This window comes from Cavia porcellus, unplaced genomic scaffold (assembly GCF_034190915.1).
Source record: "Cavia porcellus strain 051 isolate PalLab524CR breed Dunkin Hartley unplaced genomic scaffold, mCavPor4.1 scaffold_23, whole genome shotgun sequence".
In the NCBI taxonomy this organism is placed as follows: domain Eukaryota; kingdom Metazoa; phylum Chordata; class Mammalia; order Rodentia; family Caviidae; genus Cavia; species Cavia porcellus.
In genome coordinates this window covers 41,346,882-41,366,954 of record NW_026947506.1, presented here as the reverse complement: position 1 = coordinate 41,366,954, position 20,073 = coordinate 41,346,882, and the positions used below count along the sequence as shown (strand labels likewise).

Here is a 20,073-nt window from a genome sequence, read left to right as displayed (position 1 = left end):
ATCTCTGACCCTGTTACGACCTGGACAAACCAGAGGACATGATGCTAAGTGAGATGAACCAGTCACCAAAGGACACCTCCTATACAGCGCAGTCACCTGCGCTCCCAGTTCAGTCAAGGCAGAGACAAAGAAGTGGAACAGCGGTTCCCGCGGGCGGGGGAGAAGGGAGGTGGGGAGTCCCTGTTCATGGGCGGGGTTTCCTCAGGGGAAGGCTCAGGGGTGGGGGGTGGCGGTGGCTGGACAGTGCGCATGGACCACCCTGTATCTGGTGTGTTTTGTCTTCTGTTAGCCTGTTTTAGCACAAAGTTTAAAAAGGACTTGGACAAAGATTAGGTTTGGAAAACAAAAGCTGGGACACTACACATACTTTTTCCTCCTCTGATAGCCCTTCCAGAATGGGCTGCAGAGTATTCCACAGCACAGTGTCCCCAGTCCCCAGGCCTCGCGGCCCCTCCTGTAGAGCAGCTTGCTCCGGAGCTTGGGTCCCACCCACCCTGCCATGGCACAGGCCTGGCCTGTGGGCTGTCCAGTTCTGTTCCCACTGATCGTTGGTCAGGCTCCCCGGGCATGTGGGCAGGCCCCCTCCTTATGCCCCTTCTGGAAGGGACTGGCTGGGCCCGTGGCAGCAGCGCACTTTTGGGGCTCCTTGCTCTCCTGAACCCGTGCAGCTCACCTACTCCCAGCCAGCCGTCTGTCCTGCACTGGATCCCTGAGAGCCTCCACTCTTACAGCAACACTCCCATGCATCAAGCCTTCACGGGTGTCCCAGCTTGGCAGGGGGGAGCCCACCTGCAGCTCTGTCTTGCGTCTTGTGCCTTCTCTCTGCACCCTGTGGTCAGTCCTGTGTCCTTGAGTACTTGCTTCTTTCAAGCCCCACCATGGCATGGCCTCCTCCAGGAAGCCTTCTCTGACTGCACACAGTAATTCTAACCCCATAGTAGTTTAGGGGCTGTGATAGTTTTATCCCCCAAGCCTGTGTCTTTCCCTTCTGTGTTCTCATGTCTAAGGCATATAGTGGACAGAGGGACAGAGGGACGTCACTCACGGCCTCTAGCTCCTGATTCCGGGCCCGGAAGCGCTCCCGCTGGCTGGAGATGATGGAGAGCAGCGAATCGACCTGGCCCTCAGGGAGGGAGCCACTGGCTGGTGCCACTGGTCCTAGGAGGTACCGAAGAGTAGTGAGGGATGACAGGGTGCGTGGAGCCCAGTGGGAAGCACCAGGGAGCATGGCCCAGTGCTGAGGGATCCCTGTCCCAAGGCTATGAGGCAGAGGCTGGTGCAGGTTGGGGAAGCCGAAGGGACAGGCAGAGAGGGCTGAGAGCTAAGAATGAGGCCCAGGGACCCCAGAGCTCCCTTTCCCATTGCTGATCTGTGCTTGGATTGAGGCCCCTGAATCCATCAGACAGGGCCTGGGCCTTGCTGAAGCAAAAGGAACCCAGAGGGACTTGAGAGGTTCCCCGCATGCCCTGGCTCAGCAGCCTTGGGCTCTAGCCTCAGCACCCACAGAGGCTGCTTCCCCTCCACTGCTGGGCCACCGGCAGGGTTAGGGGTCAGTGGGGTAAGCCTGCTGTGTTGTAAGGCCGCTGCTGCACTGTGGGGGTGGGGCCCTGTTCACATTCTTTGGGATCTGGGGCCCCCCGCTCCCCATTCCTTGCTTACCATAGAACAGGGCCGTCGCCTCCTTGATGGGCTCCGGGATCTTTTCAGCAGCGCCCTGCCGGTGAGAGGAAAGGGGCACTGCGTCACCCTTCAGGGAGGGCAGGGAGCAGGTGGTGGGCCTGGCCGAAGGAGGAGCCTGCGTCAGGACCCCAAAGCAGACAAGGCCGGGCCAGCATGAGCCCAGAGGCATGGCCAGCAGCACCTCTCAGTCAGCCCAGACCCCTCTGGTCTTGGGGCCTTGCCCTTGAGATCCGGGATGTGATCCTGGCTGTGCTTTTGCTCAGAGTCCCAGGGCAAGGGACACACCTGTGCCTGGGGACAGGGCATAATGTGCCAGTCGGAGGGATCCCTGGAGTCGGTGTCGCCAGCTGGAAATGGTCAACTACATGGGGTAAGCAGGGAAAGTGGAAAATGTGGGAGCAGCCCCTAGGCTTGGGGAACAGCTGCTGCCCTTGCTGCCTGGAAAGTGGGAGTCAATCTGGGAGGCTGCACAGACACTGGGAGGTAGGGAGGGAACAGCGGGGCTCACCTCGGCGTCCGGCCGCTGGATGGACTGGATGGTGCTGAGGTCCTGCTCCAGCCGGGCGATCAGCTCCCTCTGCTCCGTGGTTGTGGCCATGGCCTCGGTGACGTGGACCTGTAGCTCCGCGCAACGCCCTGCGACCAGAGGGAGACGCGGCATCAGAGGAGCCTGATGGGACCCTTGGTGCCCTCCAGCCCCATCCCAAGCAGGGGTGCCCCTGTTAAAGGGCCTAAAAGGCCACTGTTAGGCACCGAGCAGTGGGGTCTCCAGTGCCGAGCACCCTCCGATCCTGAAATCCCCAGTGAATGGAAGGAGAAGCAGGAGCACCCTGGCTCTCCAAGACTGTCTGGGTGACTCCGAGGGCCCCTCCCCTCCCTGGGCTTTGTTTTGTCTCTGTAAACTGGGCAAGGAGCCCCATTTCTCCCAGTGAGCCCCAGGTTTCTCCCAGCGCTGACACTCTGAGATAATGACCAGGGTATCTGGGGGTAGGAGGGGATGAGGAAGGTGGAGACATGCAGTGGGAGTGCAGAGGGAGGGGGTCCCTCCCTGAAAGAGGCACCAGATACAAAGGAGGAGACGACGGCCCCTGGGACCCCCTGACCCACAGCCCTGCCCTCTCTCCCCATCCAGGAGCCAGCAGCTGTCTTAGCAACCGGGCAAATTCAGACTGTCTGGACTTTCTTGTTCTTCAGCAGGGTGGGCAGGGTGGGAAGGTTGTCAAGGCTGGGTTTGTGGTGCCACCAGTGGCCACAGTCACTCAGCTGTGTGGCAGCCAGGTGGGCCAAAGAGTGGAGTTTGGCTCCACTCCACTGAATCTGGGTAGCTGGACCACCCTCTCTGATCCTCTGTAAAATGGCCACAGCCATCTTTGGTCAGGGTGAGCTATGAGGGTCACTGAGAATAACAGACCCAGGCTCAGAGCCTTGTATTTTGGAAAGGGCTTCATGCCCACCAGGGGGCACTGTAGTCTCAGAAATGCCCAAAGGATCTGCGCTCCAAGCGCCAAGTGCCAAGAACTAGCCTAGGTTCCTGTCCCCCACACAGGATGGTGTGCACACAGTGTCTGACCGGGGGCAGCTCAGCCTCACCCCACTCCATCTCCTGGTGGCCACTGACCACCAAGCACTTCCCTCCCACACCTCCTAACAGTGGAGTCAGTGGGAAGCGGTGGTCCCCATGTTACAGGTGAAGAACTGGGGTGTCCCCATGTGGGACCGGACCCAAGGGAATCCCTGCCCCAGCCTTTTCCACACACTCTCACTGCTCAGGCTCCACGTGGGCTTCTTTTTCTTGTACTTGGCTAGACCAGGTCACAGAGTGAGACCTGTTGGTGACACACAGGGCTTTAATAGCCCTTAGTGGGTAAAAAACACAATGCATGGCCTGCTGGCCTGGCCACCTTGCTGTGCTGGGCATGCTGAGGAGGGCAGGTGGACAAGAGTCACGGTGAAATGCAGGTGAGGGACAAGCAGGAAGCTAGGGGACCTCCAGGTAATGGTTACACAGGTGAAGAGCCTGGGCTGAGGGAGGGCGCCAATCAGTTCCTGGCACTGGTTGTCAGCAGGAGAGGTGCAAGCAGGAGTGATCTTGTGGGTGGGGAGACAGTGCCCTGGATGAGCCCTGATGAAGCCCATGGAGGGACAGGACTGGATGTGGGGACTATCACCTTTGCAGAGGGAATGCTAGTTCCTGTAGTCAGTCTGCTCCTTGCACCTGCCAATCTGTGGCCGCCCGGCATGGCCATCCAGGGAGCACACAGGTCTGCCGTGGGATGGTGGCACGGCCCCTGCCTGTGCACATAGGGGACAGTGTGCGCATGTGCAAAGACTGGAGACCAGTCCCTCCGTCCTATGTGGCCCTGCTCATCTTGGTGATGGCCTGTGGGCCTACAGCAGCCAACACTGACAAACCTGGGGCACAGCTAAGAAGATCCCCAGTGCACAGCTGATGTTTGGGGAGCTGTCCCTGAAGAGGGGGCTCTGCAGAATACTGAGGGCTGGCGGGTATACGTGTGCAGCAGAAATGGGAGAGATTAGCTGTGTGTGGTGATGCACACCTGATATTCCAACACTCTGAGAAGCTGAGGTAGGAGGATTGCAAGGTTGAGCTTGGCCTGGGCAATTTAGTGGCTTATGGAGAGACCCTGTGTCAAAATAAAATTGAGAAAGGTCTGGGATGTAGCTCAGTGTGAAGGCTCTGGGTTTCCTCCTCCATGGTGGGGCCTGCACACTGTCCCAGAGCCCAGTGGCCCAGGCTGTGCTTGGGATTCATCACCCTGCACTGGCCAGGGCCTCACTACAGACCTTATTGCAGAAGACATGGGCCTTCCCAGCCTCCTCTGCTGCAGGACAGGACATTGCAGGCCAGGCTGTGGTCACATCTCTGGGTGGCTGTGTGACATCAAAGGAGGGTCCTGAGCTGCACACTTCCAGAGCTGAGCTGGATTCCGGGGCTGACCTCTAGGAAGTTCATGAATATCCCATTGGACCTGGGGAGCACAACCTGGGTGACAGAGGGACCCCATTGTTGTGCAGAAGCCCGGAGGGGAGGTACAAAGTGGGCAAGAGGGGACAGCCGTTGAGTTGGCCTTGAATACATAAAGTGTCAGGGGACAGTTGAGGGGACATGTGTGACGGGGACATGAACTTGGGGCCTGAGGCTGGAGAGACCCAGGCTCAGGAGTGACTGAGGTCCTAGCAGCAGACAAGAAGTCCGAAGTGTTACAGTGACTGTGGCCGGAAGCTTAGGGGGTGATTCCCGGAAGAGATGGCAGGACTTGGGGGAAGAGTCAGGAGTTAGCAGGTCAGACTCCCAGGGGAATGGGGACTTGGGGGTGAGTGATGAGATCACTGCCAGAGTGGTCCAGGGGGTGGGGAGTACAGTGCAACAGCCATGTTGAGGCTGGGTGCCCCCTCTGACAGGTCTACACTGAGACACACGGAGCCACTGAGCTACATCCCCAGCACGACCCTCCCTTTTTTTTGCCAACTTTTTGAGACAGTTTCATGATTGCCCAGGCTGGGGCTGAACTTGTAATTCTGCCACCTCAGCCTCTCAGAGTGCTGGGACGCCTGATGCACACTGCTGCACCCTGCCAAGAGAGGGGTTTTGAGAAGCATGAAGCATGGGGATGGATGAGGACAGCCTGCTATCAGGAAAGGGGGGGCAGGCTGGCCCTGCCTCTGACAGGTGAGGGAGTCACCTTCCTCCGTGGAGGTTTATGGGACCCTGTCCTTCTGGAAGACGCTGGAACGGCTTTCTAGAGGATACACTTCATGGAGGGAAAAAGCAATTAGAACAACACTGAGCTCAAGGCTTACGGTGCTTGCTATATTCTGCTACTTTAAGTCAAGGCATAAGGGTGACAGTGGATGAGGGTCAGGTGGCACAGCCTGGGGTGCTGTGCCCCTGGCTTTCCTGAACAGGGAGCCTGTCATATTAGATCAGCCACCTGCAGGCTGGGTGGGATGGTAGACTTGACACCCACTCCTCTGTGCATGGCCCATTCCCACAGTGTCTGGAGATGCTTATGGGGCCTGTGCCACTCCTCTCCTTGGGGCCCTGTGCACCTCTTTGCAAGGCGTCTTCAGCCAATTTCCCTTCTCCTGTGGCAGCACCTCTTGGCTCCTCTTTTGCCCTAGCATAAAAGCATAGTGTCCACGCTTGCTGGCCCAGCTAACTCGACAAGTCCATGATGTTCTGCCATGCATCTCCCACTTACACCCCTCCTTACCCTCATCTTTCCCTTCCTGTCTATCTGGCATCTCAACCTTAGCGAGCCTAAACCAAAGCCTGACCTAAGTCAGCCTCCTCCCAAGAAACCTGTTGTCTAGGGGCCCAGGCAAGGCTGCTGCCAGTGGTTCAGACCAAAGCTCGGGACTTATCTGCAGTTCCATCACTTCACTGCACTGCTCTGCACTTCTGGCTGCACCTTCCAAACAGACCCAAATTCTAGCCCCTTTCTACCACGGCCACCACCTGGTCTCCATTACAGCTGCCTCTTGTCCCAGAGATGGCAACAGACTGGTGCTACCCATGGTCTAGTCCTGGAGCAGCAGGCAGAGGGAGAGAGGCTTAGACCAAGTGTGGCCAGACATCCTCGGCTAAGCCTTCCAGTGGCTCCCTTGTACAGGGTGAAAGCCAGAGCTCTGCAGGGCCTACGGGGCCACGGAACTCTGCCTTTCCCTCAGCTCTCTGCCCATCCTTGCTCACACTGCTGCAGCCATACTGGCTTCCTTCCAGACACGCTGGCACCATGGGACCTTTGCCCTGCTGGGATGCTTCTTCCTTTGGCACCTGTGTGGCCTGCTCCCTCCCCTCTGTTGAGGCTGTGCTGATGCTAGGTTCTTAGACTGCTGACCCTGACTGAAGTTTTATGCCTCACCTGCTCTTCCTTCTCTCCTTGCCTTATTTTTCTCCCACAACACAGATCACCTTCTAAGCCACCCTGAGCCTCACTTATTTATTACGTCTTTTGTCTATCTTCTCCTACTGGAAGGTGAGTTCCTGGTTTGTCCCCAAAGGACAGGGCAGTGGCACACAGTGCAGCGGATTCTAACAGCAGGGGCATCTGTCTCCTCTAGCTAGAAAGCAGAGGGTTCCCAGGACTTTAGGGTCTCTGGAGTGGGGGCAGAGCTGGCCAGGAACAGGCATCTGGGGCCTGGTATGGAGACACTACCACCTGGTAAGCACTTGATCCACATTTGGCCCTGCCCAGGTCAGACCTCAGATCTGCCAGTGCCACAGCCCAGGGTCACTCTGTACCCACGCCAATAAGTGCACACCTCACCCCAAGCCTGGCTGTGGATGGTCAATTACACAAGAATCCTAGATGTCACACAGAAGGAACAATTTCACCTAGCATACCTGCCCTCCAGATCCAAATCCCCCCCCCGGAGATTGGGCCTTCATTCTGAACTACATCCCTAGTTACTAAGTTGCCCAGGTTTGGCTTGAACTTCAGATCCTCCTGCCTCAGTCTCCCAGAGTGCTAGGATAACTGATATGCAACACCACGCCTGGCTCTACTCTGCTGCTCTTATCAGTCACACAGTGGAGGCAGTGAGACGTCTTACTCCTCCTTCTCTGGCACACTGCTTGTTCCCAGCATGCAGTTCTGTGGCGGACTGTGCTACTCAAACTTGTGGCCATGTCAGGCCCTAGCATTGGCTCTCTAGGTAAGCTGAGAAGTGCCTGGTTTGGAGGGTAGATTCCAGAAGATCCAGGGGGACTTCCTGCACTGGCACTCTCCACCTGAAGGAGCTGCTCTAGCGACCAAAAGACAATGAAATGACACTTATCAACTGCAACCAACATGCATGGAGACACTGCTCAGCAGTTTCTAGGTGTGTCCCTCAGTTCTCCCCTAAGCGCTTGTTAATCTTTCCTTTGCACAGAGATAGGGATTAAACCCAGGGCCTTGCAGGTGCTAGGCAAGTACTCAGCCACTGAGTGAGAGCACAGCGCTGGCTTGGCATTCTTACAGTCCCCATTACAGATGGAGACTCCAAGGCCAGGAAAAGATGTCCTGAGTGTCAGCTGAGACTTGTCCAAGGTGATCAGCTGGTAGGAGACCACTGGGTTTCCTAAGCAGCACCTCATGACCACAGGCCTGACTTCAGTGCCTCCCTGCACAAGAAGTGGTCTTCAGACCTCATTCTCTGTGGCACCCACCATGGCCCCCAAGAGAGCAGCTCTGCTATGACTTGTTTGTACATTTTTTGTTTGGTTTGGTTATTTTGTACTAGGTCACACTGAACTATACCCCTAGCCCTTTAAAAAAAATTTTTTTTAAAAAAAATTTATGACAGGATTTCACTAGGTTGCTAAGTTGCCCAAGTTGGCTGAACTTGTGATCCCCTTGCCTCAGCCTCCTAGAGTACTGGGATTATGCCACCTTGCTGTGTCCAGTTTTACTTGTGGGATACAAGGCTCTTCCTGTTGACATTCTAAGAGTCTGAGCTATTTGGAAAAGGCAGAAATTCAGCAATGCTTGGTCAAGGCCAGTGCAGGTTATGTCTCCCACTCTGGTACAGCAAACTGCTCCACACTGGGTGGTCAGGCTGGAATCAATGGCCTGCAGGCGGGGTCACTGCTATGTTCCAACAGTTTCTAGAGTTTCCAAGCTCCCTGGGTGGCTGGGCAAGTCAAGGGCCAGGCCTCTGCCATCTTGTGGGAACCAGTGGCAAGTGCTGGGGGACCAATGGGGACCAGCAGGCTGCATGCACCCTAAGCTGAAGTGCTATAGGACCATGGAGGAGCCACAGCCCAAGGGGACAGTGGAGGTCCTGGGGGGCACAGGCAGACAGAATGCTTGCAGGGAGCTCCTGGGTTCCAGCATGCCACACTGTCACACAGCCACCTGCTAAACTGCAACTGTGTCTCCTTGGAGCACTGAAGTTCACAATTTTTGCAGAATCACTTAGCAGTGGGGAAGGCAGAAGGCCCCGGGCCCGGAGACTGAGCAACTGGCCTGGTGTAGGGCGCCCTCCAGTGATAGACACAGGGTGAATTCTGTTTCCTTTCTCTGCTAGCCCTGGTTTCCAGATCATTGCTTCCATCTGAAGGGCTGGTACTGGGAGATAGCCCTAGCAATACCCACATCCCAGAGTGGTTGTCTCAGTCTCGTGCTGAGTCTTCCTGGAGGCAGGAGTGAACTAGCTTCATCCAGAGAGGGCTCACAATTATGTATCACACAAGGGAGCTTCACATTCTAAAATCTCCAAATTATCACACAACCAAATAACCCACCCAGAATAGTTGCACATCACATGGGTAGCGATTCCTTTTTTACCCAGTACATCACAAGAACCATCCCGAATCACACACATGTGCAGAGCCTCACAGCCAGCTCTGCAGGGCTTTGGTACCTCTCCCCCAGCACCAGCCAGAGAGAGGGCCCACCTCAGAAGCCCCATCATTGCAGAAACCCGCAGCCATCATCCCTCCTTCCTCTTCCCACTCCCTTGCCAGTGTTAGTTGGCACTCTTGGCTTTACTTCCTTCACATCAGCAGACAGGGACAAAGCTAGACATTCCTGCAATAGGTGAGGCCAGGCTCCCGACCAGGTCCCGCAAGCCCCAGTTCCTGGGCAGCTACCATCACCCCAGTACTAAAGTCAGCCAGGCAGGCCACCATTCCTAGTCCTCACAGCACGTTAAAGGACAGGTAACGATATCTACATTCGACAGACAAGGAAGCAGATGCCAATAAGGGGAAGTGCACAAGTTCAAGGGCACACGGACAGTTAGGGTGACAACAGCAAGCGGGAAAGCAGGCCCTTAGGGAAGGCTTCCGAGGACAGAGACCCGAGGAGGACAGGCAGCCAGCGCCCACACTCCTGTATCCTGTGCTTTTGCCAACACCTGCCCAGAAGCCACACGCTAGAGGTAAGTACGGGGGAGAACAGCCATTCTTGAGGTGCCCCTGAGACCCAAATGAAAGTGTTTGCTGCTTTTCCTCAGGCCAGAGTACTTTATTTTTGTTTTTTATCGGTACGGGGATCGAACTTATGACTGTGCGCTTGCAAGGCAGGCACTTATGCTGCTGAGCTAAATCCCCAGCCCCCAGAGTACTTTAAATAAAAACAACCCACACATTATTGTGTTTGTATAAAAGATATTTACTTCAATTATCACACCTAGGGTGCTAGTGAATAATAATAATACATGGTGTGAGTTTCAGTGATATTGCTTCTCCATATCATATAGGGACCGTTGTACAGTGCTGAGAACAAACATCGTATGGCTAACCAAAGACAGAAGGGACGACGCTGAGGGGCCGACGGGTGTCTTCCCCACCCCCACGCCAGCCAGATCAACTTTGACTCTGAATGTGGAAAACAAGTAGCAAGAACTAAAATGTTATCAGAGATGAGTCACAGCGACAGAGGCTTCTCAAAGCTATTTGTACAAAAATGACGCCTTTTATTTCCTCTCTCTTCTTTTTTGGTCAATTGGGTCTTTGTGAGGATTAAGGGGAAAAAATCTGTGATTGTATTAACAAACAAGTTCTAGAAAACATCTAAGACTTAGTGCGTTACAGAAAATATAAAATACTGCTAAAATGTAAGACACCACAAAGCACTGCGAGCTGAGCTTATGAAGGGCCGTCTGCAGAGGTCACCGCTTGGTGACAGAGTCTTGTGCTGTGTGTTAGTAGTCTGGACAGGAGCGTGGCGCTACCCGCTCTCACCGCAAGTAGTTATTGCACAAATGCAAAGAGCTAGGTCTCTTACTCCATGGGAAGGGATGTGGGGGAAACCATCTTGTCTTTTTCCTCACTTCTTTTTTTAATAACAAACTATTCTCAAATGCTTTAAGAATTTTGAATGAATTCTCACGTCTCCAAAATGCACAGCATTTTCTGAAAGGTCTTAAGGGGTGGGAACATGAGATGCCTGTTAAAAGGCAGAAAATGGGGGTGTGAGGGAGGAAGGGAAGGAAAGAGAAATGCATAGACTAATAAGAAAAAAATGAAAACCCTTTGGGGAGATGGAAGAATCACCTCAATGGAAGGCTTTTTCCCCCCAAAGAGATAGGAACATAATTGGGACCCCAAAGATTTCTGACAAGGGGACAAGTCACAGCAGGGAGGAAATGCTCTGCCATATGGGTCTGGGGTAGGTGACCCTTTTGGGGCAGAGGCAGTAGTCCAGCCTGCCTTGGGGTGGGCAGGGCCCCCAGGGAGGTGGAAACTCCTCACCCCATGCCTGGGGAGCAAGCAACTGGGTGTTTTTGATGGCTGTGCTTCTAACCACAGTTAAGTTCTTTTGCCGTATCCAGGCTTCTTCCGTGTTTCCCTCGCATTGGAGGGAAAGGGGCTCAGGCTCGTGATTTCCCAGCTGAGCCCTCTAGCCACTGACAGCGCTAAAAAACACCTGTCACTTCACAGGATGCTTTTGACCAACTTTGTGTGCCAGGACAAGGACAACAGAAACCAACTAAAATATAGCAACCCGTGCAGACCTGGCAAGAAACCATATTCCTGCTCAGAGGTGATGGTCTCGGTTCGACCGCTGTACTTCTCTGACCAGGGCTCACTGAACCTTCATGAACCCAGAAGTCTTAACAGAGGCTCTAGGAGGCTTTGGGGAACTGAACTTGGCTTTCCTGTTTCCTCTGCAGCTCCTCGTGAGCAATCTGCTCCTTGGCACTTCCTGCCCGTGGTAGCTTTTCATTCACCAACTCTCATTTAAACAGTTGAGACCACCAGTTTTTGAGTGGCTACTCAGGAGACAGGTGTTTGACTCTGCTGGAGAGCCCCTCCTCCTACTGCCCCTCCCCCATGCAAATCCGCAGGTTAACTTTTTTGGGGGGGGGCGGAGCAGAGGACAGTAACCACTGGAGTGAAAGCAAAAAGCATTCACAATGACAGCAATACAAAACAACACACTCCTGATAAGTACTTAAATGATTAACCTAACAATAAATAGAAGAGGATAGACATTTTTTTTTCTTTTCTTTTTTTTTTTTTTTTTTTAAAAGGAAACAACCTTTTATAACCATCCTCACACACACTGTTGGGTCAGTAGCAGTCAATCCGTCTCAACAAGACAAGGTTAAGTGCTGGAAGGAATGGTTGTGGTCTCAGATACTCAGGAAGGCTCGCAGCTGCTCAGTTACAGGCGTCCTGACCTTGCTGCACCCAGGCTGGCACATTCTGGCCAGAGCCCATGGGCTCTGTATGCTCAGCTCAGCAGGGGCAGCTGGGCCACTATAGGGGCCGCCAGCCCTGTTTTCCCTTCAGTTCACGAACACACGGAGCTACAGTGAACACAACTCAGCCACAACCTGAATCATCCTGGTCTAAAGCTTACTTTGAGTTCATTTGGTGTGCAATGCGCTATCTTTCAAAAATGAACAAACATTATTTCTATTGCACAGAGCTTTTACACATAGTCATCTATTTAAGTGCTTTCTGTTTAAAGCAAACTACAAAATAAAAAATTGGGGAGGGGAGGAAGGAATTCTAAAACGAAAAACAGCCCCTTGCCACCTCAGTGCGTCTTGCTGTATTGTTTTGCTAATGGAAGTCCCAATGCTTCCGTACACTGTGCTTCTGATTATTTTCCATAGGGATAGGACTGTGACATTGGGATTTAAGGCACCTTTCCTTTCTGATCTCAGAAAGCTTGATACATAGCATACAGCATATTTTGTGGTAAAAATTAAAGCCCAAACACTAAAGAAATTACAGTAACACAGACTACCAACTCCTTAACATTATGAGGAAATGAAAATGATCCATTAAAGGCATTTAAAAAGTTGAGTAACAGGGAAGGGGAAGTGTACATTTATGCATAGCCTAACGTCTTTTTCTCCCTAGCTTTTCTTCAGGATTCTTTGCCTATGCCGAACTTTAAAAGTTAGCATTCTGGAGGAGACCAGGCGCTTTGGAAATGTCTTGTTAAAGCTAAATGTCACTTCATCCAAAAATGAAAATTTGAGGTGCCACTGATGGCGTGGACATGGGATCTTTGGAGAGGTGATGGCAGAGGAAGGGTGGTGGGTGCAGAGTGGGTGGGGGTAGGTCTCAGGAGTCAGGTAGTTGGGAGGAAATAGCTTTTTCTTTTACTTCCCCGATTAGGCACACAGACTGCCAGGGCTTTTGGGCCCAGGAGTCATTTTATGGTGGCTTGTTGCTCCCTCCTCTTCTTGCATCTTGATTGATCCCCCTGGGTCTTGGCCCTTAGCTTTCAGCTCATCTCAAAGGATTTATAGACTGGATCTTTTTTGGAATTTTACTTGGAAATGTTTTCCTGGTAGTTTTCATCTACAAAAAAGGCAAAATTGATGGGAATGAAAATGACTGTCAAATTGGACCTCTCTCTCAGCATGCAAGTATGCTAGCCAGACTGGCTGAATGCCCACTGGGAGATACAGCTGAACCATGTTAGAACTCTGGGTCACCACTTGGCCAGGTAGGACAGGAGTTTTGCCTTGGTGGTCATTAGGCTTAATATCAAGGTCCCAGTGAAACCACAGCAGAAGCACTACAGGGATATCCAAGTGAGCTTCTCCTGGTAGGTGCCCAGTAAATGAGGACAACACAAATCCTTAGCACGGTCCCACTGCCTATCATAACACTCTGGCCACCATAGTGGGTGGACTCATCTCCAACTAGCAGCCCTAGGAGCTGGTTGTTTTTGACACTGAACAGAAACTAGAAAATTCTTTTAGGAAGAAAAGAAGACCTGACTGGCAGGCTGCAGAGAGCCCTATGTCCTCTTCTGTCCTTAAGATATTTGATGCCTGCCAGAGAGTTCTGAGGCCCAAGTCATGATCCCAGCATGAGACAACAGACACGGAAGCTACAGAGTTGCTGGGGAAGCATGATCATGTGGCTGTCTGGGACAGCCCAGGACAACAGGGAAGGCTGAGACAGACCTCAACAGCTGTGCAGAAATGTGCAGGACACAAAGGCAGACCAAAGACAAGACCAAAGACAAGGCCTGAGATCACCCCTGCCTACAAAGAGAACAGCTGCAGGAACTTAGGAGAATAGTGCCAAGAAAAGCCATGTCTTACAGGGCCAGGCGTTTGGTCATATCACGCTCACAAGGGACAAAGCCTACCAGGCTGAGAGGCTCGTGTCTGCTATTCTTCAAGCTCTTTTACCTCCTAGCCCACTTGGCCTTGAGAAGTGACATCAAACAGACCACAGGTGAGGTAGAAGGGGACAAATGAGGAGTGTGAAGATGAGAGGGGACATCCAGGAAGGGACAGGAGCATGCCAGCAGTGAGAATATGTCCAGCCTAAAGTACTGTAGCTAAGAGCCCAGCAAGCTCACTATGTATCTTTAGCCTCTTGTGTTGCTCTTTCTCCTGCATAGCCGGTTTGAAGGAGGCTAGCCTTAGAATGACTAAGGGCAGATGCTTGTTTCTGTAGGTACCTGTTAAGGCAAAGGCTCATGCTGTGGTCGGTGACTAACTCCATTTCATTTTGTGTTAATCCCAGATGGGCATGTGTAGATCCCTGTGGCTCCTCTGCTATTTTCCAGGTAGATTTATTTTTCTAAAAGCAGAGGAATAAAAGCCATTGCACAGACTGTCCAGAGCTCATTGATCACCCTGGCATGAAAAGATGTGAATTCCAGAGGAACACAGACATCCAAGTCCAGCTGCAGCAGGAAAGGAACCTGCCTACAGCTGGGCTTGCTGGTAACTTTAGTTCTCATGTGAGGGCAGGCCTGTGGCAGTCCAGAGCTTCTCCTCCATGTCACATACAACCTACTCTCTGCTTGGTTTGCTCATGAGCAGCACTATGATCTTAGCCCTGGCCAGGAGGCAGACATGGTATAAGTATGGGCCATGTGGATCTGCGGAGTGCTGGGGGTCAGGGAGGGTCTCTCTTGGCCACGACAGGAGCAAGGAAGAACACCAATCCCTAAATTTGCAATGTGCCTGTACCACCAACCAGAGCCACATCTGATAATTTTTTACATGGGGGGGAAGTACAGAGGCCAATAGAAAGGAAGTTGGGCAGGAAGGTGTTTGTGCTTCAGAGGCACAAGGAGCTGTTCTAGGGAGGCTGAGAGCTGTCATCTTTTGTCTTGATTGCTTTCCCAGAGCAGCATGCTTTGCAGTAGTCCTATGAGTCATGATCTTGGCATTTCTTGGAGATTTCTAAACCTATGTCCCAGGGCACCTGCCCCAGGATGGACACAGAAGCCACCTCATGTCATAAGGCTCCATAGGCAGGCTGCCAAGAATAAGCAAGTTAAGTGGCTATGCAACCCTTTCTAAAGAAGGTAAATCTAGTGGATAAAATCAGACATGCTGACTGATCAAGAAGTTCCAGAAAGGAGGTAAACCAGGGAGCTAGGCTGGGCCAAAAGTGAGGAGATAGGGGTCTAGGACAGAACCACACATCTCAGATATCACAAGAGGACTTGGGCAGGAAGCAAGGGTCAAGAGGCCAGATGCAAACACCAATTTGATACTGGGCCCCCATTTAGCTAAGTAATGGCAGAAACCTCCAGTTATAGATGATGTCTCCAATTATCAAAAAGGAAGCTGTTTAAAATGGTATAATGGAGCTTGGAATAATTAAATGTTAGTGTTTTATATGGAACTGTTTCCCCTGGGGAGAGGTACAAATCAGCTTTTTAAGCTGACCGAGGATAAAGAGGAGGGGATTGGCTGCCTGTGGAGCTGCTGCTTGGATGGCCAGCCAGTGGAAGGTAACCACTTGGAGGGGGTGCTGTTCAAGGCACTTGAATATTGCTTATCAAGGATGAAAGATGAACCCTTGTACTCAAACTGAGGGGCCCAATGAGGAGGGGGCTGCTCCCCCTCCACAGGTTTCTGTGTTACTTAGTGACAGATCTTAGAAGTACTACAGATAGTGCTAGCTTAACACAAAAGATCATAAGGTTGGGATCTCAATAAAAACAAATAAATAATAAAAAATATAAAACAGATCCGTTCACAAGCAAAATCTAACCCACTGATTGTATCGAGCACTCAGATGTAAGTCTGGCATAAAAGACAGAATGAGGATGAAGTCAACAATAACCCAGTTCAAAAGCAAAGAAGCACAAAATGAAAAACAAATCAATTGCTTGGAAGAGCCAAAGTGGCTGTGGTAGACTGCTACCATTTGGCTACGAGGATAGACAGATCTAGATTTTTCCAATTGCCTCAGATTTAACACCTTGGTAAGTAACAGTCATGTCTTTGAAAGTAAAATACTAGCCTAACAGTTAACTCCCTGCTTCTCATTCTAATGAAAATTAGGTATTCAGAGGTTCATCACACATGATGACAAAGTTCCCTTGAGGTTTTTGTGGAGACGACACCACAGTACCATCAGTGGCTCTGCCCTTCACTGTCCTAAGGGTCTCTGGTGTGAACTCACTCTTCGCAGGGCACCTGCAGCCAGCCAGATGTTAATCCGCTTCCCCTTAAGCGCCTCCATTGTGGATTCTCTTCTCACTGAACCGAGATGTCAAGTTCAGATATAATGCAACCATCCAAAGACAAACAAAGGGTCTGCCTCCCAGCCTCCTAGAGCCTCCTGAGAACTTCTTATTCATGAAAAGGCATTGTCTTTAGTGTAGTGACTCTTAAATTTGTGAAAACTTGAACTAAGTGCTGCAGTTGCAGGTTAAAAAGACTGTAAATGAAATACATAATTTCTAAAACATCATGCAAGAAATGTGGTTTCACATCTTACAGTCAAAGTCCTACAAGTTAAGTAATAACAAGCACACTGAGGTGTAATAGTGGGAGCATACCTTTAAAATTAGAACTCCCTCCCACCCCCCCAATCAAAAAAGTAATATTAATTAAACTTAAGAAATAATGAATGCACCATTAAAATGTCATCCAAAGATGTTGACCTAAGACAAAGGTTTCAATGATACACAATACGGTCAAAAAGTTTCAATCAGTAATATACAGTATGACAACTACATCTTGTAAATTATACCCAATACTGCCGGCAGTCTATCCCTCTAAAGAATATTTTGCCCCTTTCATCCCTTCCTAACAATCAGATAATAAAATACAGCACCTATAAATAAGCAAAAAAAAAATATATATATATACCGAAATCATCTATTGTTAGTTTAAAGATATGGCAATAAAGGAGTCTAAATTAGCAAACTTGTAGAAGCCATAACTGATAAAACAGCTTATTGAAAAAGGTGGCAGTAATGCACTCTATGTGTGCACAGGTACTTAAGAAAATACACAGACTTATAAAATTGCACACACGCACGCACGCACACTCTCATCCACCTCTGTTCTCACGCATATACACATAGACAACAGGAGGAATCAGAGACAAGTTAGACTTCTGATTGGTACTTAGACTGCCCTAAACTGTGCATAAAAGAACTTCCCAAGAGGTGAAATGAATGAAGGGCCAATGGTCTGGTCTGGAAGTGAAGAGTGGTCAACGTTTTGGTGAGTTTGGGCCATCTCTGCAGGGTGGGAGCGGGGCCCAGACTGTCACGTCCTCTCTTCTGCAGGGAAGGAAGCTTCCCACGAGTTCAACAGGATCATCAGTGCTTGTGGTGGGAAGAAGGGGAAGAGGGAGTGCGCGTGTGCACCAGCCCTGCCCAGGCCCAGGGAGCATCTTCCCCGGGGGGCTCAGTCCATCAGATGCCCAGGAAGAGTGGTGTGAGGTGAGGTGCCTTCTGTGCCAAGGAAAGATAGGGTGGGGCCGCTGTGCCCCAGGACTGCTTGCCGTGACCTTGCTGGCCTACTCTTTCCTGCCTTTTAATGCTCGCACATGCGCGGACGCACGAACACACACGGAGACACCATAAATTAAACAAAATGACGGGTGGGTACATGCTACAGTTCTAACTTGTCTCCTAAACCTCCGAGATATGAGGTCTGATCAGCGTGCTCTGCGGTTAGAGGTTAAAAAGCAGATTATAAAATACCTAGATTCGGATCTTTTCTTTTTGTCCTGATTTGGCCTAGAATGGAGTGTATTAAACAAACCCTGGGCAGCAAAAGCCCCGGGTCAGTTAAAGCTATGGATCAATGTGCACTACATGTCAGGATTCTATTCACGTACAAGAAAACACTACATCAGCTACCACAAAAATCAGATAAGTTTCCTGATGTGACTTTGTTTTGTTAAAAAATATGTGGAGTAAATGCGTTCTTATTTTAATTCAAAGTTTCAAACAAGAAGATTCTTTTCTTGAAAATATTTAGGAATCCAAACTAGTGTGTTTAGAGTCGGTTTGACTGTGCAATCTCTTAGTGGCAACTGAACAGCTACAAAAACTTTCTTTTTTAATTTTTTTTTCTGAAAAATCCCCCTCCCCCCTTTTCCTGGTTTAAGAAGATAATAGTGTATTATCGCTCTGAAGCCATTAGATGGCAGATAAAAAGCCCCCTTTTAATATGTGGGTTTGATTTCTTTTCTTTTCTTTTCTTTTTTAGCCCACACGAAAGAGGAGGGCACAAGGCAAAAGCTGTAAGACTTATTCCAGAACCTGTGGAAATCACTTTAGGGCAATTAAAAAAAAAAAAACACTTTAGGGTACAAAAAAGCTGGACTACACATTTTCCGTTTTCTTCCTTGAAAACACGACATAGATTGGGCTTAATGCTCCTTTGTTTTCTATATGCACCTTGGCCTATGGCGATTTTGCCCTGTGGCCCGCAGGGCTAAGTGCGCAATGCGGGGCTCTGGCCTCGGCCCACGGCGGCCCACGGGGCTGGCCTGGACCGACCCAACCAGACCCGACCCGGTGCTCTTGCCGGCCCAGCCCGCGCCCTCAGAACTCCCATTCGATGGGCTCCTCGCGGCTGGCAGCCTTCTCCAGGCGGTGGATGATGCTGTTCAAGTTGGCGGCCTTCTTCTTACGCACAGGGTTGTCGTGCGGGTCCCGGGCACCCGCTGCCTCAGGCAGGCCGAAGAGGCTCTGCAGCGAGCGGGGCCTGCGCGCGGCCGCGGGCGCGCTCCCGCCAGTGCTCGTGCCCGTGCTCGTGCCCGGCGAGGCAGGGCTCCCGGCGGCGGCTGAGGTAGCGGCGTCCTCCCCGGCTGCTGCGGTGGCGGCGGGCGCGACAGGCGCGGCCGGGTTTGGCACGGGCGCCAGGCGCTCCGCTGGACTTTCAAGGGGCAGTGGAGGCGGCGGCGGCTCCGCCCGGCCCGCGTCCTCGGCAGCGCCGGTGTCGTCCGGGCCCGGCGTCCCCGCTGGCGGTGGCCCTTCCTCGCGCTCCGCCGCGCCCGGCCCTCCCTGAGACTTAGTGGCGGCTGCGGGGCCGCCTGGCTCTTCTGCGTCGGCGGTGGCGGTGGCGGTGGCGGTGGCGCCTGGGCCCTCGGCAGCCTCCACGCCGTCGCAACTGTCGCCCTCTGAGCTGGGTGCGGCGCGGCCACTCCGCGCCGATGGTGAGTCGCTGGCGGCGGCCTGGCCCTGGCTTCCAGCCTGAATTTCCTCAATGAACAGTTCTCTGCGGATCCGAGACCTGCAGGTGACAGAGGCGGGACAGGTATAAGGCCCTCGCGTGCATGGCCAGGCTCTCCCGTGCCCGCTGCCTGGCTCCGTCTCCTGGGTACCGGGCATCCAGTCTCTGGGTTCCTGTCTACCACCATCGGCCGCGCTAGTTAGTATTGGGATATTTGCAACATCCTCCTCTCCACCATGCACAAGGTGTCATCAAAAAATATGGTGAATGTGTAAGTTAAGAAAGTAATGATTACAGTAAAAGACACTGCTGTAGGTCCCTTCTTCCCTTGTTTTGAACACACTTACCCCACTGTCATTGGCACTTTCTGAAGCAGTTCTGGATGGTCTTTCATGTCTCTTAGTTGTGCTATCGTCGCTGCCTCTATATCCAGAATTGATTCAAAGTGAAAACTAAATTGATCTTTTATTTCTATGGTCGTTTTGACTTTGGGCAAGAGCCAGAAGTCCACCATGCCAGATCCAGTGAATAAGGTTGATAAGGATGCACTGTAATGCTTTCTGATGGACGGCAGCAGCATTTACCATAGTTTTGATTATACCTCCTAGACTCATGAAAGAGGACTTCCAGAACGGCTTCAGAAGGTGGCAAGCATAATGGGATAAATATTTTTGAACCGAGGGGAGTGTTTCGAGGGGAAACAATGGCAACAATAATTTTTTTAAAAATTCACCATATATTTTGATTATACCATATATTTACTGAATATCATGTCTTTCATCACTACCTCCCTATACCCCCAACTAGACTGTGCAGGTAAGGTGACTTTTATACTGTTTACCTGGCCTGGTGCTTAGCATACAGTATCATACATGTTGGCTGAATTAATAAATAGATCTGTGTGGTAATCACTGGGTCCTCATCAGGAGTACCCCCAAGAAAATCAACTTGGCCAGTGTCCAAGGTGGAAATCTTTCATTTCCAACTCTAAGCCATGGAGGGCTGGGAGGCTTC

The 20,073-nt window shown here is 51.5% G+C and overlaps 1 protein-coding gene across 16 annotated transcripts in view; it reads right to left on the bottom strand.

Annotated features, from left to right (window-relative positions):
- Window positions 1–20,073, bottom strand: part of Cux1 (cut like homeobox 1) — a 360,722-nt gene that overhangs the window by 5,038 nt on the left and 335,611 nt on the right. For 11 of the 16 annotated variants that reach the window (XM_063234256.1, XM_063234259.1, XM_063234263.1 and 8 more), the window contains one exon: window positions 9,780–19,119. In XM_063234256.1, the coding sequence (XP_063090326.1) occupies window positions 18,429–19,119 (691 nt within the window). In that variant the 3' untranslated portion in view covers window positions 9,780–18,428. Of the gene's footprint in view, window positions 1–1,045; window positions 1,159–1,659; window positions 1,715–2,188; window positions 2,317–9,779; window positions 19,120–20,073 lie in introns of those variants that run through there. The other 5 variants (XM_063234268.1, XM_063234267.1, XM_063234266.1 and 2 more) reach the window with 1 other exon arrangement.